Source organism: Rhinopithecus roxellana, chromosome 12, assembly GCF_007565055.1.
Source record: "Rhinopithecus roxellana isolate Shanxi Qingling chromosome 12, ASM756505v1, whole genome shotgun sequence".
NCBI lineage: Eukaryota > Metazoa > Chordata > Mammalia > Primates > Cercopithecidae > Rhinopithecus > Rhinopithecus roxellana.
The window spans coordinates 44,098,078-44,125,428 of NC_044560.1; the positions used below are offsets into that span (position 1 = coordinate 44,098,078).

Below are 27,351 nucleotides of genomic sequence, written 5' to 3' on the forward strand. Positions count from 1 at the left end.
CCTTTCTCCACAGTGACAATAAAGTGATCTCTAAAAAACAGAAGTTTAATTGTGCCTGTTTACTGCCTTAAATGCAAAGGTTTGCTATTACTCACAGAAAAAGCCGAGTGCCAGGTTGTTAATCACACTCTACAATGCCCATTATATCTAACTCCAGCCTCGTTAACTGCCATACTTCCTCCCTTCCACAACAGCTCTTTATTCTCCAAGAACACTGAAATATTTGTAGCTCCCTGTAGAGATCCAGTTATTTCAGGTATCCATATATCACACATTTAATTCCCCTGCCTATAACATCACTCCCCATACCTTAGGATACCTGGAACCTTTTAGCTGATTTTCAAATTCAGTCCATGCATTACTCTATGATGATCTCCAGGAAGCCTTCCCAGGTCCTCTCTTAGAGTTAACCATTCCTTATTTTTTTATACCTCTCTATCTTGAACATTGCTCGGATTATTGCATAGATCACACCACATCGTACTCTATTTGCTTAGATGCCTGCTACCCTACTAAACTGTGAGCTCCCTAAATTACTAACGAAAGTATTCCACCAACTATCTTAGTGCATGACGTATGGTAGAAGTTTTGCGTTAGATGAATGAATAAATAAATGCATCTATAAATCAACTAAATTTAAAACTGAAAATCTCTTTTTCCTTTTCTTAGGTATCTGCATTTATTCAACTCAGGTTTTATGGAAGAATTTAAATAACATAACGAAACAAATTTAAAAGTTCAGGCAGTAGGGAAAGGAGGTCACATTTTCTGTTCTATAGCTTCTTCCATGTTTTTCCAAGACCACAAATTCTCTAAAAAAATAAATAAATAAATAAATAAATTCACACACTGGTTCTTATGGAAATGGTAGATGTCACTCTACAGAAAAAAGGCTGGAAGGGAATTTGGGATTAATTATATTATTATTTTCCCTGTGAAATTTAAATATCCCACAATTGGTCCCAATTCTTTTAAAAGTCATTGCGTGGTCTACTATTTAGTTTATTATTGGGTCCAATTTGAAGGCAAGAATGTGCCAAAACTTTTTCCCCTAATGTATCCTATTTTACTATAATATTTTCCTCATATCTACCACAGAAAGCTCTGGTTGCAAGGTTATAGTTTAGAACTGTAACCATCTTTCGGCCGGGCGCGGTGGCTCAAGCCTGTAATCCCAGCACTTTGGGAGGCCAAGATGGGCGGATCACGAGGTCAGGAGATCGAGACCATCCTGGCTAACACGGTGAAACCCCGTCTCAACTAAAAACTACAAAAAACTAGCCGGGCGAGGTAGCGGCGCCTGTAGTCCCAGCTACCCGGGAGGCTGAGGCAGGAGAATGGTGTGAACCCGGGAGGCGGAGCTTGCAGTGAGCTGAGATCCGGCCACAGCACTCCAGCCCGGGTGACAGAGCGAGACTCCGTGTCAAAAAAAAAAAAAAAAAAAAAAAAAACTGTAACCATCTTTTATCAATTGAGTTATTAATTATACATGTTTCCACAAACACCATAGGTCCCAAAATCCAAGGAAAAATCATTTAATACAATTAATGATTTCTGTGTTGTGTGATTTTAACTGGTGATTTAAGGTTTACAGTATACATCTTTAACTTATCACAGTCAAGTGTCAAATGGTATCATACCACTTCATGTACTGTATAACAGACTGAAAACAGTGTAATCCCATTTCTCCTCTCCCAGCCTTTGTATTATTGCCGTTACATATTTTATTTCTACGTGTGTTACAAATCTCACGATGTAATATTATTATTTTTGCTTTTAACAGTCAATTACACTTTAAAGATATTTTAATATTAAGAAAAAAGTCTTTACCCACATAATGACCATATCAGGTATTCATCATTTTGTTGGGTAGGTCCAGATTTCCATCTATAATTTTCTTCCTGCTTGTAGAACTTCCTTAAGTATTTCTTATAGTGCAAGTCTAATGGAGATGATTCTTTTAGCTTTTGCATGACTGAAAAACATCTCTATTTCATCACTGTTTCTGAAAGATATTTTCAATAGGTAAAGAATTCTATGCTGACCTGTTTTTTTTTTTTCTTTTGGTAAAGAATGAAAAGATGTTACTCTATGGTCTTCTCGCTTGTGTTGTTTCCAAGATCTATGGTCATCTTAATCTTTGTCCTGCTAAATGTATTAATGATGTGTACTTTTTTTCTGGCTACTTTTAAGACACTCTATCACTAACTGTAAACAATTTGATTACAACGTACCCTGTAGTTTTCTTCATGCTTTTGTACTTGAAGTTGGTTGAGCTCTGTGGATTTCTGGGATTAGAATTTTCATCAAAATTTTAAAACTTTTCAGCCACTAATTCTTTAAATTTTTTTTTAACTATTCCTACCCCCAGGGACTCTAATTGTTCTTGAAGCTGTCCCACAGTTCACTGATACTCTGTTCATGTTTTACAGTTTTTTTCTCTCTGTGTTTCATTTTGGATCATTTACATCATTGTTTTTAAGTTCACTAATTTTTCCTTCCACAACGTCTACTCTGCCATTAATCCTATCCAGTGTATTTCATGTCAGATGTTGTAGTTTTCATCTCCAGATGTTTGATTTGGATACTTTATATCTTCCATGTCTCTATTTACCATGTTCAATCTTACTATAACTTCTTATACATACAGAACACTATTATAAAAACTGGTTCAATGTCCATTTTTATTAATTTATCTGTGTCAATTCTAGGCCAGTTTTGATTGATTTTTGTTAGGTTTTCCTGCTTCTTCATCATGTCTGCTACTTTTTTATTGGATGTCTGACACCATAAATTTTACTTTGTTGGGTGTCAGATGTTTTGGACACATACAAATATTCTTGAGTTTTGTTCCAGGATACGGTTAAGTTATGAGGAAGCACTTTGATCCGTTCTGGTCTTGTTTTTAAGTTTCATTACGTAGGACAAGAGCATCATTGTCTCGAGTTAATTTTTCCCATTCCTGAGACAAAAACTTTCTGATTATTCCTTCTGATGCCCCATGAATTTTGAGGTTTATCATCCTGACTAGTGGGAATAGCACTATTCCTGGCTCTGTGTGAGCTGTGAAGGCTGTTACCTCTAATCCCGTTGTCAATACCTAGTAACACTGAAATTGTGCACACCTATGACTCAGAGCTTCAGTTACAGAGAAAGAGTTGAAACGTATATTAGTAGTCAACTAAAGGGCTATTCACTGCATCACTGTTTGAAATACTGAGAAAGGTAAAGCTTCCTGAATGCCAATCAGTAACAAATACACTAACTGTAATAAATTCACATGATAATTATATGTAGTAGCTTAAATCAGTGAACCTGAGTTATATATATCAATGTGGAAAGATCTGAAAAACAACGTTGAGTTAACCCAAAAAAAAAGCAAGTTGCTAAATGAAATATATATTAGAATACCACATATGAAAAAGCTTAAAACAGAGACTACCATTAATTATATATAGGTACATATGGTAAAATTACAGGTTAGTCAAGATACTGTGGTAACAAACTTCTGCACAACACAATCTCAATGGCATAACAAAACAAAAGGCTTTCATCTGATTCATGCTGCATATCCCATGCTGAAGCTAAGGAAGGAAGGACATTTTGCTCATCATAGTCACTCTGAGACCTAGGTTGAAAGAGGTTCTGTTACCTTCCCCAATTACTTTAGCATAGGGAAGTGTGAGCAGGAAATCACATGCAGGTTCTGAAATCTTTCACCTGGAAGGGATACATGTCATTTCCACTCTCACTTCATTCATCAACAAGCAAATCACAAGTCCACTCTCAACTTCAAAGAGGCGCAGGTAAGTACTATCTTACCTTGTGCTCAGAATAAAAAGAACAAGAATTTGTGAACAGCTTTAATGACTATCACAATATAATTGCATAAATTGGAAAATATGCACCAAATTCATAAGTGCTTGCCCCTAGACAAGGAGGCTGGGAGGGAAGGAATCAGAATAGTAGAAAGTGAATTTCAATTTTTTTTAATCTCAAGAAATTCAACAGATATACATGAGGGCTCTAGCTATGTATATACTTTGTAAAGACAAAATACTACCATTTGATAATTTGGGAGTGGATGTGTACATAGTGATTATATTATCCTCCATACTTTATTTTTATTGTCTCAAAAGGATGCTTTTAAACAGCTGCATATTACATGCACAAAAAGGAAATAATCTAGTCTTTTAATCTCACAGATATAAAACTAATACCCAGAAAACCTAAGTGAGTTTCTCAATTTCCCCAGCTAAAGGTCAAGTCATACAATCTATTCACTAAGTCAGTAATATACAATTAAAACCAAGGAACTTTGAGCCTATGAAGAACATTCGCTGTAACAGAACATTCATTATAACAATTCATAAGTCTCTAGTAATACTATATTCATTTATGTAATTAATATTTAGGATACCAATATTACCTTCAGAAAACAGATTGTGTGGGTTACATTTGCATGATTTAAGACTTAAAAATTCCATGATTAGCTTAAGTATGAAAAGCGCTAAGCTTTTTTGTTCTATGAGCATATGGAGAATCAAAATGAAATTAGATACTTAAAATAGAAACCTTACCTGTTCGTTTATTTCTGTCCACATAACAATACTTTAAGTCATAGTCTTTCAACAAATCATGAACTTCCTGAAAGAGAAAAAAACATGAATTCAATAAACACCTAAATGCAGTTACTAGATAATCTAGCTCTATTAGCCTACCACCACTACCACCATTACCACCACCATATCCCATGTAAAAACAAAAAATTATTTCATGGATCCCCATTACTTACTTAAATTACAGGTATTCCAGGTTCACCAGACATCCTACACATAGCCCCCAATCCTGCTCAAATGGAAGATTCACTATCTCATGAGTACACCATGCACCGTTCTCTTTCTACTCACACTTATTCCTTGACGTAGCACCAGGTAAACATGTCACTAAATTTCCCTAACTTTGCCTGAAATCACACGCATCTTTATGAAATCTCAGCTCAAATGTTCTTTCATGAAATTGCTTCTGATAATTTTCCACAGAATGTGACCTCTCCCTCCTTTATGCTAACAATGGTCATAACTTTATGTATGCCTCTCTTGAGGAAATAAATATTATATTTATTTCTATTTCTGCATGCTACATATACAGCTTTTAACAAGTAATATACCCGTAGGTGCTTATAGCACAAACATGTAGAAAAAATAAATTGTAAAAATATAAAAATATAATCGATTGTAAACCTTAACTTAGAGATCCCTAGATATGAAAAAAACCAACTACCAAGGCATAGCAAGCAGTTCCATTTATTTCCCCTTGGCTCCCCAAGATGTTTAAACTGGTTTATGGTTCATTCTGCTTCTATTACTAACATAGCCTAAACTTTTTTTTCTGATAGCACAACCTCTATCCACTTGGGTGCCTAAAAGAGTAGATTTCCTTTATTTCCCTAATCCTGTTAAACTGACAGTACTTAGGAACAGAAACTGTAATTTACATATTTATATATTACCTGCATTGCTTTGCATATGGTAGGCACTCAAACACACATTAGACTGAATATAATTGTTTTGCTGTTAAATCAGTACGTCACCCTGAAACATTTTACTCATAATACATAACAGATGCAGTTACAATATATTCAAAAGAACTAGACCCTCACACAGGTAGGCATTCTGACTCCAGATTGGAGTTACAGCCAACCTGTTCTATATTGCAAACGAATATGCTAAACAGACACAGGTGCTACTATGTTAAGCATATAACTGAAAATGCTCAATTCAATAATAATCTTATTATTGCTATTATTATAGTTATCATCTGTTTAGCTTTTACAAGGTATCACGCACTGAACTCACTTTTATTAAAAATCAGGAAAAACAGAGTAAAGTTGCCAAGGACGTATAGCTAGTAACTTGCTGAGAGGAGATTCACTCTATCCGTCTGGCTCCAAGGATGACACTCAACCTCTAGGTCATATTGACTTATTTGCTCCAGCATTAACTTTAAAAACAGTACACTATCATTAACAGTTATAAAAGCAATACCACGAGTGCCCTAATAAGTAATCATATAAGTAATGTAGAAATGGATAAATATGAAGACAGTTAGAAGTTGAAAAATATTCTCCTTTTTATTTTTAACCCAACCCAAGAGGGAAAAAAGAGTGATATGATAGGCAAAGTATAAAAACAAAGCTGAGTGAAAAAAGATAATCCCCTATGATATGAAAGATAAAGTTGATAATTTAGTATTCTTTATTACCAGCCAGTATTAGAAATTTTTAAAAATACATACACTTACCAATTTTGTAAAGTAGTGCTTGCTGAATCATATGGTACTATGCTCAATTACAAAGATCAGTTCACATATTACTATGGTAATTTTTTTTTTTTTTTTTTTTGACACGGAGTCTTGCTCTGTCGCCCGGGCTGGAGTGCAGTGGCCCGATGCCAGCTCACTGCAAGCTCCGCCTCCCGGGTTCACGCCATTCTCCTGCCTCAGCCTCCGGAGTAGCTGGGACTACAGGCGCCCGCCACCTCGCCCGGCTAGTTTTTTGTATTTTTTTTTTAGTAGAGACGGGGTTTCACCGTGTTAGCCAGGATGGTCTCGATCTCCTGACCTCGTGATCCGCCCGTCTCGGCCTCCCAAAGTGCTGGGATTACAGGCTTGAGCCACCGCGCCCGGCCTTACTATGGTAATTTTTATCTTGTAAGCTTCAACATTTTCTTGAACTTACAAAAACATCTACTGTACTCTTTATTAAGAAAACATCACTGTCTCAATAGCATAACATATGCATCTCGCCAAACAACTAATTTAATACTTTATATAGAAGGTGACACGGTTTTTTTTTAAGGGATCCAGTGTGTGCTTTTAGTTGCACAGAATCTAATCTCTCATTTCACTGGTTAACAGCCATCAAATGCTAGATAAAGAAAACATGATACTGCTCTTCACATTATCAAGCATCTGTAAACAAATGGCACGTTATGTTACTCATTCAGCTAAGAGAATTACCTAAGAGAGCTTAAGTATTCAAAAGTGCATTTTGCAACTTAGAAATTTTATGGTGAAAACACCCATATTTCTACTCATAGCTCTTCTACGTATCAGATGTGGGATACAGAGTTTGCCAACTGGGAAACCTCACAAAGCTTCCTACAAAGAAAAACCCAATTATTTTTCTCCATGCCCTGGTTGCTTTGACCCAGGCAAAAGTGGGTCATCCCTCAATTTGAGCCTTGGTAAGTCGGCCAAATTAAAAACTTAAAACCTGAAAGAGAGTCCCAATAACCATTTGCCAAAATAATTCTATGCTCCATCACACATAACTAAAAAGACTAAAATTAGAGCCTCCCTATACTAACGTAGCTTTATAACATTTCCACTAACTTACTGATTTTAAGGAATGAAGTAGCACCTTTGATGAAAACACTTCGTCATCTGACTGCCAATGTCAAGTTAATAAAAATTGGTATTAGATAGCTTTAGTAACCTATTTCCACACCAGATTCAGTATCTCCTGCTGAAGTTAAGTGACAAGTTTTGCACATATGAAACGCTTTCTAGAGAGACGATCAATAGTTTCCATGGCAAAGCAGTCAATGACCTCATCACCCCACCCTCAACAAAAAAGTTAACCATTGTTCCAGTTGATCTAGACCTCTTCGATGAAGCATGGCCTTAGTTATAAACCTGAATTACATTATCTTCTAAGCCCTTCACAGACTTAGTTTCAGTTTTTAAAAAAATGTTTTAAGAAATGTTTTCATAGATTAAAGCACACTACTTTTAAATTTCAGTGCTTTGGACTGGAAATGGAAGCACATGTTTTTGTTCATTTTCTAATTTTTATGTAATTTGATAAAATGAAAAGATGAAACATCAAACATCTATTAGTAGCAGTAATAAACAAAATAAATACCCAGAAACTCACTACCAAACTTGACTAGAACACTGACAACACTTGCATCCACCTCTGCATTCCTTCACTATCCCATTCCTCCACCTTCCTCCTTACACGTAGGTCTCTATCTGTACGTAGGCATGTGGCCCCAAACATTATATTGTTTTGTATTACTCACTTTTGAGCTTTATACAAATGGTATTGTGTTATTTTTAATCTTCTGTGCCTTGATTCTTAGACTCAATATTATGTTTCTAAAATTCACTCATTCCACTTGGCCATTATTCATTTATTCACTGCTGTTTGCTATGCCATTCTGTGACTATAGTATAATTTATGTATCCATTTTACTATGACTGATTATTTGGTTTGTTTCCAGATTGTTGTTCACTGTTTGTATTTTTTAAAAACTACCATAACATTCCTGTAAATTTCCCTCATCCCCTGGCATTCATGTGCAAGAGCTCCTCAAGGAGAGAAATTCCTGTGGTGTACGTATGCAAATGATCAACTTTACAAGGAAGTGCCAACTTGCTTGCCAGAATGATGTACCAGCGTACAGTCCCATCAACAGTAGATAAAAGTCCTGCTGATCCACTCCTTTCAATACTTGGTGTTAACTGACTTCAGTTGTGTCAATTTAATGGATATAAAATTGTGTCTCACTGTGGTCTTAATTTCCATTACATGATTAATAAATAATGTAGGGCATTGTGATTATTAGTTTTATGTGTCAATTTAGCTACAGTGTCCAGTTACTTAATCAAACACTAATCTAGGTGTTGCTATGAAGGTATTTTGTACATGTGGTTAATATCGATAATCAGTTGACTTGAGCAATGGAGATTACCTTGGGGAGAGGAGGATTTCATCCAATCAGTTGAAGGCCTTATGAGCAACAAGTGAAGTTTCCTGGAGAAGTTCTGCCTCAAGACTACAGCATCAACAGCTGCCTGAGTTTCCAGCTGGCTGGCATCCCCTACAGATTTTGGACTTGCCAGCCCCCACAGTCTTGTGAACCAAATCCTTAAAATAATATATTCTGAATTCTCACCTTTTGTTGTTAACTGTATTGTGAATGTATTCTCCTACGGTGCAATCGGTCATTGTGTTTATTTGTGTGATTTTTGGTGAAGAGAAGTTTTTCATTTTAATAATATCAAATTTATCAATCTTTTTCCTTAAAATGTAGGCTTTTTGTGCCTTAAGAAGTCCTTTCCTAAACAAGGTCATAAAGGGATCTTATTTTGTTTCAATCATTCTAAATTTTTTCCTTTTACATTTCAGCTTTTAGTGAGTTTGGAGTTCATTTTTGTGTGCTGTAAGTTTTTTTTTTTTTTTTCCTTTTCCCATAAGGGAAAACAGTTTTATATTTTTCCCCTATGGGTAATCAACTGTTATGACACCATAATTGTATTATCCATCCTTTCCTCAATGATCTGCAAGGCCGTCTCTCTCATATATCAAGTTCCAAGATATACATGGATATTTTTGTCTCTTGCTTCTGGTTTCATTGGACATTTTGTCTATTCTGTGCTAATATTACACTGTCCTAAATAAGGCTTTATAAATATTGATATCTGACAAAACAAATCCTCTTTTTTATTGCTGTACAATATTCATTTTGGAATATATGGCAATTTAACTCATCTCCTATTGATGGGAATTTGAACTGTTTCTAGTTCGGGGCTATCAAGAATGAACTGGGAGTATAATTGCTAAGTAGAATATACTAAGGAATAGAATTGCTAAATTACATAGTAGGGGTGGGGGTGTGTGTATGTTTGTGTGTGCGTGTTTTGGAGATGGAGTTTCACTCTCATTGTCCAGGCTGGAGTGCAATGGCGTGATCTTGGCTCACTGCAACCTCCACCTCCTAGGTTCAAGTGGTTCTCCAGCCTCAGCCTCTGGAGTAGCTAGGATTACAGGCGCCCATCACCATGCCCAGCTAATTTTTATATTTTTAGTAGAGACAGGGTTTCTCCATGTTGGCCAGGCTGTTCTTGAACTCCTGACCTCAGGTGATCCGCCCACCTCAGCCTCCCAAAGTGTTGGGATTACAGGTATGAGCCACCACATCCAGCTGGTAAATGTTTATCCTTAAGAGAAACTGCCAGTTTTCCAAAACTTTGCAACCAATTTGCACACTTACTGGCAGAATATGAGTGCCAACTGCTCTACTTTCTAGCAAACACCTGGTCTTGCCTGTCTTTTAATGTTGGCCATTCTGGTGGGAGTGGTGTATTCCAACAATGACCTTAATTTGTATTTCTTTGATTTACAATTATATTACTGACCTTTTAATATGCCATTTGGATATTTCTTTTCTGTGAAATGCCTGTTCTCATCTTTCACCTATTTTTAACTGGGTTATCTTTTTTATTAACTTGTAGAATTTTTTTTTTTTTTTTTTTTTTTTTTTTTTTTTTTTTGAGATGGAGTCTCTCTGTTGCCCAGGCTGGAATGCAGTGAGTGTGATCTTGGCTCACTGTAAGCTCCACCTCCCGAGTTCATGCCATTCTACTGCCTCAGCCTCCCGAGTAGCTGGGACTACAGGCGCCCACCACCTCACCTGGCTAATTTTTTGTATATTTAGTAGAGACAGGGTTTCACCATGTTAGCCAGGATGGTCTCAATCTCCTGACCTCATGATCCACCTGCCTCGGCCTCCCAAAGTGCTGGGATTACAGGCGTGAGCCACCGCGCCCAGCCAACTTGTAGAATTTAATGATAAATTCTGGATATCAGTCTCCTTTGTCAAATATTGGTATTGCAAATCCTCTTCCAGCCTGTGGTTTGCCTACTGACTTATTAGTAATGTCTTTTTGATGAGAAGACATTAATTTTGCCAAAGTCCCATCTATCATATAATATCTTCTTTTCTGGTTAATGCCTTTTGGGACCTCTTTAAGAAATCTTTACCTACCCAAGGTCATGAAGACATTGATCTACCTTTTCTTCTGCAATGTTTATTGTCTTAACATTTGCATTTAGACTATAATCCATCTTAATAGAATATTTCTAAGTGGTATTAGGTAGGGGTCAAGGTTCAATGTTTTTGATTGGAATATCAAACTGCCCCAGCATCATCTGTTGAAAAGACTATTCTTTCTACTACTAAGTTGCTATATTCTGTGGGTTAATTTCTGGACTCTGTTCTGTTCCACTAGTGTACTTGTCTAGTCACTGTACCAATATCACACTAAATAAATTATTTGTAAGCTTTGAAATCTGGTAGTGTAAGCCTTCCAACTTTTTTTTTTTTTCTTCAAAAGTATCTTAGCTATCCTAGGTCACTTGCATTTCTGCACAAATTTTAGAATCAGTTTATCAGTTTCCATTAAAAAAAAAAAAAAAAAACCTGGCTGGGCCCGGTGGCTCACGCCTTTAATCCCAGCACTTGGGGAGGCCAAGGCAGGTGGATCACGAGGTCAGGAGATCAAGACCATCCTGGCTAACACGGTGAAACCCCGTCTCTACTAAAATTACAAAAAAATTAGCCGGGTGAGGTGGCTGGCGCCTGTAGTCCCAGCTACTCGAGAGGCTGAGGCAGGAGAATGGCGTGAACCCGGGAGGCAGAGCTTGCAGTGAGCCGAGACGGCGCCACTGCACTCCAGCCTGGGCGACAGAGCAAGACTCCGTCTCAAAAAACAAAACAAACCCCTTGACACTATAGATCAGTTTGGGAACAACTGACATCTAAATGATACTGAGTCTTCCAATCCACAAATGTGGAATGTTCTTCCATTCATTTAGGTCTTCTTAAACTCTTCTCTGAAATATTTATAGTCTTCAGTATAGAGATTTTGCACATTTTTATTAGCTTTTTTATTGCATATGACATTTTTGATGTTATTTGAAGTCCATTTGTAAAATCTGACTTTTAATTTAATTTCCTAGCGATTGCTAGTACATAGAAATATCATCTATACTTGTACATTGACCTTACATGTATCAATTTTAGTAAATTCATTTAATTATTATTATTTTTAGACAAGGTCTCACTCTGTCACTCAGGCTGGAGTGCAGTGGCATGATCACCACTCACTGCAGCCTCAATCTCCTAGGCTCAAGTGATCTTCCCACTTCAGCCTCCTGAGTAGCTGGGACTACAGGCATGTGCCACCACCACCACGAGGCCCAGCTAATTTTTTTATTTTTTATTTTTGTAGAGACAGGGTTTTGGTTATGTTGCTCAGGCTGGTCTCAAACTCCTGGGCTCAAGCAATACACCTGCCTCGGTCTCCCCAAGTCCGGGGATTACAGGCGTAAATCACCGAGCCTGGCCCACTTATTTCTAATAGCTTATTTATAGATTCTTTTTTATTTTCTATATACAATCATGTTATCTGCAAATAGACAGTTTTACATCTTGTTTTAGATCTTTAAACTTTATTTATCTAGGTGTATTGTGCTAGCTAGGATTTCCAATACAGACTTGAAAACTAGTGATTCCTGTATTATTCCTAATCTCAGAAAGAAAGCTATCAACATTTCACCTTTCACCACTGAATATGATTGCTTTTGGCTTTTCTAGATAATCTTTATGTCTGGAGAAATTATTTTCTATTCCTGCTTGCTGTAAGTATTATGATGTATGAGTGTTAAATTTTGTAAAGTGCTTTTTCTGCACCCATTGAGACAAGTTAAATCTCATCTTCATGACAGTAAATCTCCAAACTCTTATTTCCACTTCAAACTTCTCTCCCAAGCTCCAAGCCTATATATTCCCTTCCCCCTCTTTTGAAACTGCATTTGGATGTCCCACACCAGATAATGCATTTTGAGGGGGCCCAACACAGTCCTATCAAATATGATGTTGGCTGAGTGGATGTGGTATCAATTTTAACTTGGCTAAATTTTTAACTGCTTTCAATGCAGGTTTTTGGCTGGAAAGTTCACTTCAATACCAACTTTTTGCCAGCAGAACATTTTGCCTTGGCCTAAAATAAATTAATAAACTTTCAGCTTTTTATTGGCAGTATAAAAACAATCATTTACTGATTATTTACTTTATCCCAGGCACTTTATAGACATTATCTCATTTAATCCTAACAACCTTAAAAATTTTATTTTAAAGCTGGATTTTATCATCCAGATTTTAAAGATGAGAACATTGAGACACAGAGAAACTAAGCGACTTGCACAGACAGTTTGTGACAGAGCTGTAATTCAAACTCAGTTGACAGACTCTACAGCAAACATAACTGTACAGTGGTGTATCTTAAGAATTGCCACTACAAAAATAAAATCTATAAAAGATTCATTCCCATCACATTCCTAAAGCTCACTGCATCACTGGCCTCCTAATCTTAGAATGGGAATTGGGGCAAGAACAACATTTGGAATGTCTATGCCAATTCCTTGGAGGTAAAAGCAAAAACAATATAATTTTACTTTTTGACAGCTAGAAATCTCATTGCATCACTCCTTTGTTTAAATATATCCCATTAAATAAAATCCAAATTCCCTAACATGGCCTACACAATTTCAATCATCTAGTAATGCCAAATGTGCCAGCCCTATATTTTACCACTAACCCTCTCAAACTCTAAGCCTCAGCCACAGTGAACTAATTTTGGCCATGCTTTTCTTTGTCTTTAGGTCTTGGTTCATCTTACTATTAATGCCATGGATGTTCTACATCCCTTTCTTCCCCTTGTTTCCCTTAGCTACCATCTCTCTCCCCAGGACTCAGGTGACTTCCTCTGTCTTAAACTAAAGGTTCCTGGAACCTACATCACCCAGAGATTCTGGACTCTGAAGTTGATCTGGGGTTGTCTCCCTTGGGAGAAGGGTTTGGAAAGAAAGGCACAGACTGCTCTCTCTTTCTCATGTGAGAGAACATATAGCTGAACACATGGCTGCCCAATAACAACCATATTTCTCAGCCTTCCCAGCAAGTAGCTTCCCAGCATTTGACTTAGGCTGTCGCCATGCGACTCCAGTCACTGAAACTCTCAAGTCTGGATTAAATATCTGTGTTTCCATAGCCTTTTTTTTTTTTTTTTTTTTCCACATCACAACTCCTACAGCAGCTATCATCCATATTTTAACTGTTTATATACTTATACTTTTCATAAGATTGTAGGCAAGTATCACATATCTGCCTTGTGCATAAACAGATCTCCAACATCCAGCACAATATCTAGCAGAAAGCAGACCTTTGATATTTGTTAAATGTATGACATTTTGTTTCCATAGATTACCTTTATCAACTCTAATGCAGCATCTTTTTTTCTGAGATTATTTTACAATATGAACATAAACCAATATATGTTTAGAGTGCTCAAAAAACCTGAAAATAGGCCAGGCGCGGTGGCTCACACCTATAATACCAGCACTTTGGGAGGCCGAGGCGGGCGGATCACAAGGTCAGAAGATCGAGACCATCCTAGTTTAAACACGGTGAAACCCCATCTCTACTAAAAATACAAAAAATTAGCTGGGTGTGTTGGCGGGTGCCTGTAGTCCCAGCTACTCGGGAGGCTGAGGCAGGAAAATGGGGTGAACTCAGGAGGCGGAGCTTGCAGTGAGCCGAGATCGCGCCACTGCACTCCAGCCTGGGCGACAGAGTGAGACTCTGTCTCAAAAAAACAAAAAATAAAAAATTTTAAAAACCTGAAAATATACTTACTTTACACTAACCTAATTCATAACTCACTTCTTCAAAAGAAAATACTTACATACCTCAAATTAATTAGCATTACGTATCTAGCTTATAAAAGGTTCTCCTTGAGCAGTTTTTGCTTACAGACATCCCAAGAAAGAGGGCTTTACTCTCCAAGAGATAGATTTAGATAGTCATCCATCCCAAAGAATAACCATACATAAATCACAATCTCTTCTCCAATATTTAAATATTTAAATATTTAACTTTAAATATTTAATTAACTATTTAAAATTAATTAAATATTTAATTTTAAAAATTTAATCAAATATTTATTAATTAAATTTTCATTGTATTTAATTAATAAATATTTAATTAAATACTAATATTTAATATTTTCATTCAAATATCACCTGGATATAATAATGTATTAGTTATCTATTACTGTAAAATGACCCCAAATTAAGTTGCTTAAAACAATACCTATTATTCTCTCAAAGTTCTGTAGATCATAAGTCCAGACAGGCCCCATTGGGTTTTCTGTTTAGGGTTTCCCAGGGCCAAATCAAGGTGTCAGGCAAGCTAGGCTCTTATCTGGAGGCCTTAATGAAGAATCCATTTTCACTCACTAAGGTAGTTAGCAGAATTTAGTTCTTTGTGGTGTTAGGACTGAACTAACTTTCTTGCTGGCTGTCAGCTGAAGACCCTCTCAGCTCCTAGAAACTGCTTTAACATCCTTGCCCATGCCCACTCCATTTTCAGACGCAGCAACAAACAGCTCAGCTACCCTACATACCACCACAGACTGAGTGGCTTAAACAACAGAAATTTATTTCCTCACATTTCTGGAAGCCAGAAGTCCAAGTCAAGGTTCCAGCTGATTCAATTTCTGGCTGGCTTGCAGGCAGCCACATTCTCACTATGTCCTCACATGGCCTTTCCTTGGTGTATGAGTGCAGAGACCAAGTTCTCTGGTGTCTCTTCTTATAAGGACACTAATCCTATCAGATCAGGAACCCACCCTTATGACTTCATTTCATCTTAATTACTTCCTTAGTGGCCCCATCTCCAAATACAGTAACACTGGGGGTTAGGGCTTCAACATATCAATTTGGAGAGAGACACAAACATTCAGTCTAAAATAGGCATCTTCATGAAATGGCTGATTCTACGGCTGGAGCACAGAAACGATAAAATAAGATGCAATGTCCTGTTGCGTCGAAAACAAAGGACATACTCAGTGAATGCTGGGGACACGTCAAAAGGACATAGGACCCTTCCCTTAAGTGTATGCTGGAATTAATGTCTTATTTCCAAAGAACAGTGAATAGGAAAAATAGTATCTTTACAGAGGAGTGACTTGGCAGACATCCCCTTAAGCAAATGATCAAGGTTAACACCGTCAGTGGTAAGTCATGTGAATGTCATGTACCCCCTGATATGATGTCATCGGAAGCTACTTCACCTCTGTGGTATTCTTCCCCAAAACCTATAACCCCAATCTTATCTTGAGAAAAACCTCCTACAAACCCAAATTAAGGGACATTCTAAAAGATACCCAAACAAAACCATCAGGGTCACAGGAGATAAGAAAAGACTGAGAAAGTGTCACAGAATGGGGACCAAGGAGATAAGATAACTAAGTGCAATGATGCGTCTCAGACTGAATCATGGAACATAGTGAAAAACTAATGAAATCTAAAATAGAGTCTGTAATTTAGTTAAAATAACATACCAGTGTTGATTTCTAAGTTTTGACGGATGTACATTGGTTATATAAGATGTAACATTAGGGGAAACTGGGTAAGGGATACATGGGAACTCTATGTGCTATCTTTGCAACTCTTTCTGCAAATCTAAAATCACTCCAAAATAAAAAGCTTATTCAATAAGAAGACACAGGGGCCAACTTGAAGCTCCCACTGTCCAAATCTAAAACAAAGCATCAAAATAAGTAATGGTAATAGGAATGGAGCATAACTATATAGGAAACCATGAGCCTATATTGTTATAAATAAATGAATAAACTGCATGCTTGAAGGGGGATAGGACACTTAAACAGTCTCAAAGCATTTCCCATCAAAATCCTTATTGATTTCAAGTGGAAAACTTTACATGGAGATGCCTGGCAGACACCACTTTAATCAAAGGGAACCAAAGTGATCAAAGTGAACTTTATCAGACAAATGTAAAACATGTACCACCTTGTGATGTTCCTGCTAAAGACATACAACTTGACTCTAATCATGAAGAAACATCATACAAACCAAAATTGAAAGACATTCCACAAAAACTAAGTGCAATATGTGATCTGAACTGAATCCTTTCGCTGTAAAGGACATTGATGGGACAACTGCCAAAACTTAAATGCATCTGAGGATTGGGAGGCAGTAGTGTGACTTTGAGGGTAGCATTGTAGTTATGTTGGAAGTTGTCCTAGTTTGTAGGAAATACACAATAAAGTATTCAGGGTGGTTGGGCATTGGGTCACCACTCTCAAATAGTTCTGGGGGAAAACGTTCTTTACGCTATACTTAAAACATTTCTGGAAGTCTGAGATTATTTCAAAATGTAAAACTTCCCAGATTCACATGTTCTTGTTTATTGCCATCACTTTCCAGTCTAGTTCTGGCTACAAAAAACAAAACAAAATAAAAACTATGAAGCATAAAGTCAGAGAAATGGAGACTACTTGGAATCGAAAGCAAGTAGTTAAACTGGTAGGGTAATAGAACATCCAAAGTCCAGGAAATAAAGGCAAGCCAGGAACTAAGAGCAGATAATCACTGCAGTGGGTTGAGGAAAGATAAAAACCAATTGTCCAAGGGTAGAGCAGATAGGGTGGGGTATGGTAGAGGCATGAGAGAGTAGCAGGAAGAGAGACAATGAAAGCATGTACAAATAGAGATTCAAACAAATTTCAATGAATCTAATGCTATTTTTGGCATTCACATGGAAATAAAAATTTAACAGTAAGCTTCAAACACACAAAGAAAATGCCTTAACATAGGGAAGTATGAAATAAGTTTACAAACCTAAAGATAACGGTAGCAAATAAACAAAAAATTAAGCACCAAATACCTAGAAGACAAGTTTAGGGGCTCACAATGAGTTGCATCCCTAAAATCTAACAAAAGAGAAACTTATATTATTGCTAAGAAATAAAGAAATACTTATTGTGAAAACATTAAACAGAATGGATAATATTCTTGATTTGTTTTAAAGAGAAACATTCTTTGTATCAATGTTTGACTCTTAATAAATGTTAAGGAGGAAATACTACATTGTAACTTCTTGAAAACCTCTTTAAAAATTTACTTTGTTGAGCATCCACTCTGGGCAAGGCACAGAACCTAAAACGTCAGTTGTGGGCTGCTGAGTGACCAGAGGGAAATAAGCTTTTGCATCAAATATGAAGTAGCATGGTTGATTTGTTTAAAAAGAAAATTATTGAGCCTGATTTACATTCTTGCCCAGAGAGAGGATCACTACCCAAACCCCCGTGCATAAATGTGGCCTACAGAAGTTTCTGATGAAAACTCTCCTGGAGCAACAGCTTTGGATCTGCCCAAATGGTCCCTACTCAGGTAAAGTCCCAAAGACATGACTAAAATTTTGTTGGCCTGCAACAGCACTTTTCAACCTAGGGTCTACAATCCCCTAACGAGATCAGGGATAAGTTACAAGAGATCCATATCCCCTTGAAATAATATGCAAATTTTGTGTGCTTATGAATATTAGCACTTTCTTGGAGAGAGGGTTTACAGCTTTCAACAGACTCTTAAGCTATAAACAGTTGACTAATTGAATAATTACAAGTGAATGGAGAGAGTTCCCTGCCAAAAAAGCTAACAGTGTTACATCACAAAATTTATTTAACAAATCAATCCTGAGAGTGTGCTGTGGGTCACAAGTATCAACGGAAGTAGAGCATTTTAGAACAAGGTGGGGAGTAGTCTGCTTCTTTTACATTTTTCTTGAAATTGTGTGTCATTTTCTAGGTGACACGTTGAGGATACAAAGGTAAACACTACATGATCCTTGCCCTTTGAAACACTAACAATATAGCTGCATACAGAGGAATTATAACACAATGGGAGATAAGGATATGAGCTTTGGAATCAAACAGAATTAGTTCTCCACTCTACCACCAATTAGTTGAATGATCTTGGGCAAATTGTTTGACATTAACTTTGCATCTTTGTTTCTCTATCAATAAAATGGGAATAAGAAATTCCAATCTTACAGTCTTAAAATGAGGATTAAATATAATATTAAAACAACTCTAAGTATGGTGCCTGGCCATGGTAGGCACCCAAAAAAACAAAGGTTATTATTATTATAGACATCCAGAGGAAAGAGAAACTTGTTCTGGCTGGGGATTATAGGGAGATCTCAACTAGACTACTATACTCAATTTTGGGCACCATATTTTAAAAGACACAATGACAAAGTGGTAATGATGTGTATTCAGAGAAAAATAAACAAAATGGTGAGGAAACTTGGAATCATGTCCTAAAAACTAGTCATTTGAAGGAATTTAAGTTATCAGTTAAAAAGGAGAATACTGTAAATTCTCTATGTTGCCAGAGGGTAGACATTGGATCAAGACTTCAAGTGAATAAATTTTATACATTAAATATAAATAAGACCTTTATAACAAAGAAAGTTGTCTGAAGATGGGGTAGGATACCTTATTTGTGGGGATTTGTTTGAAACAAAAAATATTTTTTTTAAAAAAGGAGACATGGTGGCTTACACCTATAATCCCAACAGTTTGGGAGGCCAAGCAGGGCAGATTGGTTGAGCCTAGGAGTTTGAGACCAGCCTGAGCAACATGGCAAAATCCCCTCTCTAGAAAAAAATACAAAATACTAGCCAGCATGGTAACATGCATCTGTGGTCCCAGACACTCAGGAGACTGAGGTGGAAGGATTGCTTAAGGGAGGAAGGTCGAGGCTGCAGTGAGGCATGATTGTGCCACTGCACTCCAGCCTGTTAATCTGGGATACTATTGGTTGGTAGTAACAAAAGACCCAACTTGAAATAAGTGAAACAATAAAAGGGATTCAGTGGCTTGCATATATACGAAGTCCAGAGGTAGGTTAAGTTTCAGATATAGTTCGATCAGGGCTCCAGCTCAGCTTCTCTACATTTTCCCCACCAGGTCAGTCCCCCTTTGTCTGTCTGCTCCCTTAATGTCTGTCAGTTGCAGCCAGAGTCATACATCTCTGCATTCATATCCAGTGGAGAGAAAGAGATTCACTTACTTTAACAACCAAACACAAGTCCTAAGTTTCTCTGCTAAGCCAGGCTGAAATAATCACTATGACCAAGGGACTATCATGGACTGATGGGCTTCGGTCCGGGTTATTGCCCATCTTTTAACCAATCCCTCTAGGAAAAGGGAAGAACTGTGTTCTTTCGTTTATGTCACCCCTACAGATGGAGATAGAGATTAAACCCACCCAAATCATACAGTTGCTAAAAAAGAGGTAGGTCTTCAAGGGGAAATCTGGGTGCGACTAGGATAGGCAAGAGGAAGAAAAGCGACTGAGTAGGCAACAGAATCAGGATCCCAGCAAGTAATAGAAGACATACTCGGAAACTAATTGGGGAGAACTTTTAAAAGAGACTATCTACAAAGATTTGAAGAAATCTTAGGCTAGCAACATTCTTGTACTCCTCCTGGGCCCAAGGAGACAAGAAGAATGGTTATGATAACCAGGAGAGCTGGGCTGTATGGAGGGAGCCACTGGATAGAAACTGACCTTTAAAGAGGAAGCAGCCAACCCACAGTCACCTGTGAATAAATGCTGGGTCAATAAATGCTCCACTCTTGCTCTCCTCAATCCTCTGATCTCCCACTAGCGGCTCTGGCCAAGTGCAACCACAAAACAGAGGATAAGAGAGCCTTGTTGGTGCAATCCACAGTACAGGTTAGCCTCCCTGGATAAGGAGGGGGTGAGAAGGGTGGAGAATAGATCTGGAAGAGCAAATGGAAGCTATTCAGCACAACAACCAAGGGCTATCCTGCACATAATAATCAGCCAAAATATACAGTACTGCATAGGCAAATGTTCTAGTGATCTGATCTTCCGACTTCTCACTTATTACCCCTCTCAGTTCATACTATCCTCTTAGAGTCAGGCAATTATGTAATTAGGCAAACAAAATACAAACAGCCGAGATACATGATAAGCAATTTTAGAATTTAAAAATTTGTGAATAATTTTATTGACATTTTAATATTCCTTGGTTTGCCTGTTTTAGCTGAGCAAGGAAAGCTAAGCATAAAGCTTTTTAAAAAATTAAATTAGGCCGGGCGCGGTGGCTCAAGCCTGTAATCCCAGCACTTTGGGAGGCCGAGACGGGCGGATCACAAGGTCAGGAGATCGAGACCATCCTGACTAACACGGTGAAACCCCGTCTCTACTAAAAAATACAAAAAACTAGCCGGGCGAGGTGGCCGGCGCCTGTAGTCCCAGCTACTCGGGAGGCTGAGCCAGGAGAATGGCGTAAACCCGGGAGGCGGAGCTTGCAGTGAGCTGAGATCCGGCCACTGCACTCCAGCCTGGGTGACAGAGCGAGACTCCATCTCAAAAAAAAAAAAAAAAAAAAAAAAAATTAAATTACATTCAAAATAAAAAATAAATTAAAAAATAAAGTAAACATTTTTAAAAAATCAAGGCTGGGCTTGGTAGCACAGGATCTGAGGCCAGGAGCTTGAGGCCACAGTGCTGTGTGCTATGATTGTGCCTGTGAATATGTGAATAGCCACTGCACTCCAGCCTGGGCAACATAGCAACACCCCGTATCTAAAAACAAAAAACAAAACCTTTTTGTCCACAAGGAAAGAAGAATAAGTGCAAACAGAAGAATCAAGAGACAAAACTCAGGTAGTCAGTAATAGGAACCCGTTTTGCAGTAACAGCCTTTGATCAGAGTTGACTTCATTTAAAGCTGGAGCTTTGTTAGACGTTGTCATACTACTTATTGTAATCTTACACTTCATAAACAATCATAACTTAAATAGAGGCTAACATGCTAACCTGAAAACTAAATACTATCTACCATATTCTATGTGAAAATATGTCACAAGTTCAGAAAAGAATTTCTAAGCATAACCCAGTCATTAACTGGGAAATGAGCTATAGATTACATGAGATTTCTTTGGAATGGCTGTTAACACAGCATTTTGATGCTAACCACAAAGTATTCCTTCTCTTCTTGAATGTGTTTTCATAGCAGAGAACAGCATTTCTGAAACACTTTTCAAGAATTTCTTCCAAAACTAGAAACTCAGGGAGGCAGTGGTGTCCCAGAAATTTAGAAGTACATTTCCCTAATAGCTTTCAGTGTTCTTGTTACATTGAGAATAGGATAACAAAACACATGAAAAAGAAGTAGAACCCATAATTCAATTATGTTTAATTACATTAGAAAAGAAAATATAATAGATAATTTTTGCATAGTATACACTAAGAAAAGTAACTTTTGGAGGTAAGCAATGGCATTTTTATTTTAAAGGAAGAATAATCTCAAAACGAAAACACCCCAATATTGTCAGGAAAAAAGTAGAGAATAGTAGCCCTATTTTTAAAAGAGGTAATAATTACCGAATATATTGTTAGAGAAAACAAAGTACATTTTTAAATCTCACAGTTAAAGGACATAAAATACGTAAGATAATTCTACTGTTCTTATACTGATGTTAAAAGCAAACAGGAATACTTAGTTTTTAAAAATAAGATTATGACCAGCCTAGGCAACATAGAGAGACTGTGTCTCTACAAAAAAATTAAAAAACACTAGCTGGACACAGTGGTGCATGCCTATGGTCCCAGCTTCTCAGATGGCTGAGATGGGAGGATCACTTGAGCCCAGGAGTTAAGGCGGCAGTGAGCTATGATCGCACCACTGCACTCCAGCCTCGGAGCGGAGACAGAGTGATCTTGCTCTGTCTCGTTAAAAAAAAAAAAAAAAAAGAGGCCGGGCGCGGTGGCTCAAGCCTGTAACCCCGGCACTTTGGGAGGCCGAGACGGGAGGATCACGAGGTCAGGAGATCGAGACCATCCTGGCTAACACGGTGAAACCCCATCTCTACTAAAAATACAAAAAACTAGCCGGGCGAGGTGGCGGGCGCCTGTAGTCCCAGCTACTCGGGAGGCTGAGGCAGGAGAATGGCGTAAACCCGGGAGGCGGAGCTTGCAGTGAGCTGAGATCCGGCCACTGCACTCCAGCCTGGGCGACAGAGCAAGACTCCGTCTCAACAAAAAAAAAAAAAAAAAAAGAAAGAAAAAGAAAAGAAAAGAAAAAGAAAGAGCAGAAAAAAAATTAATTACAAAAAAAGATTAACTAGAGTTTCTTACATTTGGTGGTTTGTGATTCTAAAAAGTGCTTGCTTGGTAATATTATGATTTCAATGGATCTCTGTGAATTCACCATCAAGCTTCTCAAATTAACTATCATATTAGAATACTTTGAAATGTAAGTTTATAATATCCAAAGTGAGACAATAGAATGTTTTGTTTCCTCTATTACTGATCCTGAATGTTGGCCCTAAGCACTTCACATCGTCTTCTAATTACACAATAGAATCTCTTCCAGATTTTAGGGTAAACAATATGACAAAAACAAAACACATGGACACACATAAGACCTGTAAGAAAAAAAAACCTAAGTGAACACAAACAGTCTAAGAAGCAAATGCCCCTGTTTTCTCCATTTTGAAATCCCAATGACAACGATATTGAAACAGAACCAGGTTAACCATAATACAATTTACAGAAATACAATAACACATATATTAGAAAAAATATTAAAACATTACCTTAATTAATCAAAATTCTAAATTCAGTTGCAAAAGACCAGACACACACATATACAATGGCTATGAATAGGAACCAGTGTTTGCAACATCACTATTGACTATAAATGATTCATTAAAAATAATTACATCATTCACTATAAATTACTCACTATAAACACATTCCAAAACACTAACAAAGACATAAGTATAAATATTCAAATCACAGTGGCATGAGGTACTTGGGGATCTAGGTAGTTTGATAAAGGTGGAATAGAATCCAATGCAGGACTGGCCAGGCGTGGTGGCTCACGCCTGTAATCCCAGCACTTTGGGAGGCCGAGGCAGGCGGATCACCTGAGATCAGGCATACAAGATCAGCCTGGCCAACATGGTGAAACCCCGTCTCTAGTAAAAGTACAAAAATTAGCCACGCGTGGTGCACACACCTGTAATCCCAGCTACTCGGGAGGCTAAGGCAGAAGAATTGCTTGAACCCAGGAGGCGGAGGTTGCAGTGAGCCGAGATCACACCACTGCACTGCAGCCTGGGTGACAGAGCGAGAATCTATCTCAAAAAACAAACAAACAAACAAACAAACAAAAAATGCAGTGCAAGACTAATCAGAAACGAACAGAATCCAATGCAGGACTAATCAGAAATGAGACTGATAGCTGGGTGCAGTGGCTCACACCTGTGGTCCCAGCACTTTGGGAGCCAAACACAGGAAGATCACTTGAGTCCAGGAGGTCAAGACCAGCCTAGGCAACATAGAGAGACCATGTCTCCACAAAAAATTTTTAAAAAATTAGCCAGGCATGGTGGCATATGCCTGTAGTCCAGCTACTTGAGAGGCTGAGGTGGGAGAATCACTTCAGCCTGGAAGGTCATAGCTGCAGTGAGCAGTGATCATTTCACTGCACTCCAGTCCAGGTGGCAGAGCAAGTCCTTGTCTCAAAAAAAATAAATAAAAACTAAAAAGGAATGGGACTGGAAATGTAGGCAGGGGCCAAGTCACAAAAAGCCTAAAAATCTTAAACTGCTGTCCTATCATTTCATGCTTTTCAAACTGAGATCTGAGTACTCCATGGTAATACAGAAATATGGAAAATCAAAGGTTAAATATAGTACATTTTCCATGTCAAGTTTATGAAAAAAATTTGGGAGTTAAATGCTGTTTTTATGTTAAATCCAATGTTACTAATAGAACATAAAAGTAATATAAAATTTTCAGACAGAATACAAAACTTCAAAGCAATTTCAGTCTTGCAACAGTCTAATTCAGATTCACTGTTCTTTACTGTTAAGGACAATTTGAGAAGAAGTTTTTTTATGAGCAGGAGAGTGACATGATCAGATTTGTGCTTCCGGAGTATCCCTCAAGGGAAGCAGCATGCAGAAGGAGCTAAAATGTAAGAAACAGGACAGTAATGAAGGTAGGTGACAAACTGAAAAGTTGTAACAGTGAACAAGAGATGAAAAAGACTTGAACCAGAGCTGAGGCTGTGAAAACAAAGAGGGCCAAGAAGATTCCAGAAAGCTTAGGCAGACCAGACAGGGCTTGACTGAATGCACAGTAATTATTTAGTAAGAAAGCTTTTGAGAACTTAATATAAAGGTGTTCAGTTTTTTTAGAGCCAGTACTTCTATAAGGTATTTGATAAACATACCTCTAAAAGCTTCCAGTTAAAAGTAATACTTTCAGCGTGCCTTTTAATTATAGGAACTATAAAGTTGTGGGATGCTATTATAAATCTGCTATACAAAAAATAAAACAAAATTTGAGATTTATGAAAACTACATTTAATAAAGAAAACACCCATATATTTCCAAGGGTAAGAAAAAATTATTGGGTTTCTACTAGTAAGTTATTAATCAGTATTTTCTAGAAACATAAATACACAGTTTGAGAACTAGAGTTATGAATGTCTTTGATCCTTAAAGTGATATTCTAAAGTAAAGAAATGAGGCCCGGCACAGTGGCTCACACCTATAATCTCAGCACTTTGGGAGGCCGAGGCGGGCGGATCACCTGAGGTCAGGAGTTCAAGACCAGCCTGGCCAACATGGCGAAACCACATCTCTACTAAAAAAATATAAAAATTAGCCAGGTGTGGTGGCAGGCTTACGTAATCCCAGCTACTCGGGAGGCTGAGGCAGGGAGAATCACTTGAACCTGGGAGGCAGAGGTTGCAGTGAGCTGAGGTTGCACCACTGCACTCCAGTCTGGGTGACAGAGTGAGACCATGTCTCAGAAAAAAGAAAAAAAGAAAGAAATGAATGAATAAACACAGACTCTTCTGGAAAAGAACAAGAACTTAGTATTTCAGAAATATCTGATTACTTAATGATTGAACAAAAACCCTATTAACCATTTCATAAGGATACATACGTAGTTTTAGCACAGGTGATTTTATGTAGGCCTTACTGGCAAAAAGACACAAAATAAAATAAAGTTAAACTTTCATTAGTAAGTTGACAGTAAAACACAGTCATAAGAAAAAGCAGACATTATAATTAAGGGAAATTGTTAAAACACAAAATACAAAAAAAATTCATGCAGAACAAATTCATGAAAATATTAGTTTAAGAAAAAGTAGATGAAATCTCAAAAATACAAATCCCAGTGTAATTATCAGAAAGCTTCTATCACTAATTAAAACTGTTCCTTTTATTAGACCCTTTGATATATTTTTCATGTCTATTGCGAAGGGAAATGAGAAAGATACCAACAGCAAAGCAAGAATAGACAGAATGTCTTGAATTTGGGGTCTAAATATTTTTAGAATTAATGCAAGGAATTGTGATAACAAAAACAGCTGACATTCTACAAAGACATTGAGATACTTCTCTATTTCTCTTCTCCTAGACTGTCTATACAAAGAGCTTCTATTTTTTAAATTTGTTTTTTTAAAAAATGCCATCTGCTTCTTCCAAGCCTCCTCCTTCCTGAGCTCCCTTGCAGTCCTCTATTTGTATGGGCAGGGGAGGCTGCTTCCAAGAAATCAGTCCACTGCAGGTGTCCTTAACAGGTAGTATCACAAAACATTACCTGACAGATGGGAAGTGGACCATGGCGGAATGGAAAGAGTTGAAAGACAGATGAGATAAACAATATTGACAGACATTGCATTTTGAAACAAAATACCCCCTCATGCCTACAGGTTATAAGGTTATATGTTCATATTTATTGTGAAGGGCTAAGTAAGGTCTCATTACATAGTAATGGGGCATTGGTCTCATTATTTTATAAGTCACATGGAAGAACTGCCATGCAATTGTCAATAGCCAGCCCTCTTGCAATTTCATGCATCCGGTTACAGGAGGAACTACACAAGTTAGCCCAAATCCGCAACTACCAGGATAGCCCACCACACACAGTGCAATATATAAATTCAGGTTATATGTGAAACATGTGTGAACATCCAGACAGCAAAGAAATCCTGAAGAATCAAAGAAATGATTTCATGTTTTTGGTAAAATAAAATATGCATAGGAAAAGAGAAAAGGACAACATCCCAGGATAACAATGGTTATCTTTAGGTATCAGAAATATGGGCAATTTCTGTGTTTCCCCTTTGTGCTTCTCTGTTTTTCCTAGCTTTCCTACAATGCGCATGCAGCTTTTGAAATCAGGGGAAAAAAAAAAAGTTAAATAGATGCAGAGTTTCTAATCTTAAAAGCAACAGTTAATCTGGATTAAAGACACAGAGTAGCTATCTTTAAATCTCATCCAAGTTACTGAGGAACAAATCCTCCAGTACTGTACTTGGCATAGCAGGAGGCGGCTTCAAGGCTCCAAGGAGCGCAGCAATAACTCTATTCTGGGGCCTTAGCAAACTGAGGAGACAGAGTTGTTTCACAGAAACTTGGTCAAGTGCTGCTGCAACAGCAGCGAAACTCACTCCCAGCTCTCTCGTGCCCCTGTTCCCCCATGGCACTTCCAAGCCCCGGGGACTCTACGCGGGAGCCCCCGCTCCTCTCAAGGTGCTCCCGAAGCTTCGGCCCCCCCTACCCACCCCC

At 37.7% G+C, this 27,351-nt stretch overlaps 1 protein-coding gene across 3 annotated transcripts in view; it reads right to left on the reverse strand.

Moving 5' to 3' along the window:
• RAVER2 (ribonucleoprotein, PTB binding 2) overlaps window positions 1-27,351 on the reverse strand; it is a 94,180-nt gene that overhangs the window by 65,768 nt on the left and 1,061 nt on the right. For all 3 annotated transcript variants that reach the window (XM_030913395.1, XM_030913396.1, XM_030913397.1), the window contains exon 2: window positions 4,581-4,647. In XM_030913395.1, coding sequence (XP_030769255.1) covers window positions 4,581-4,647 — 67 coding nt within the window. The remainder of the gene's footprint in view (window positions 1-4,580; window positions 4,648-27,351) is intronic.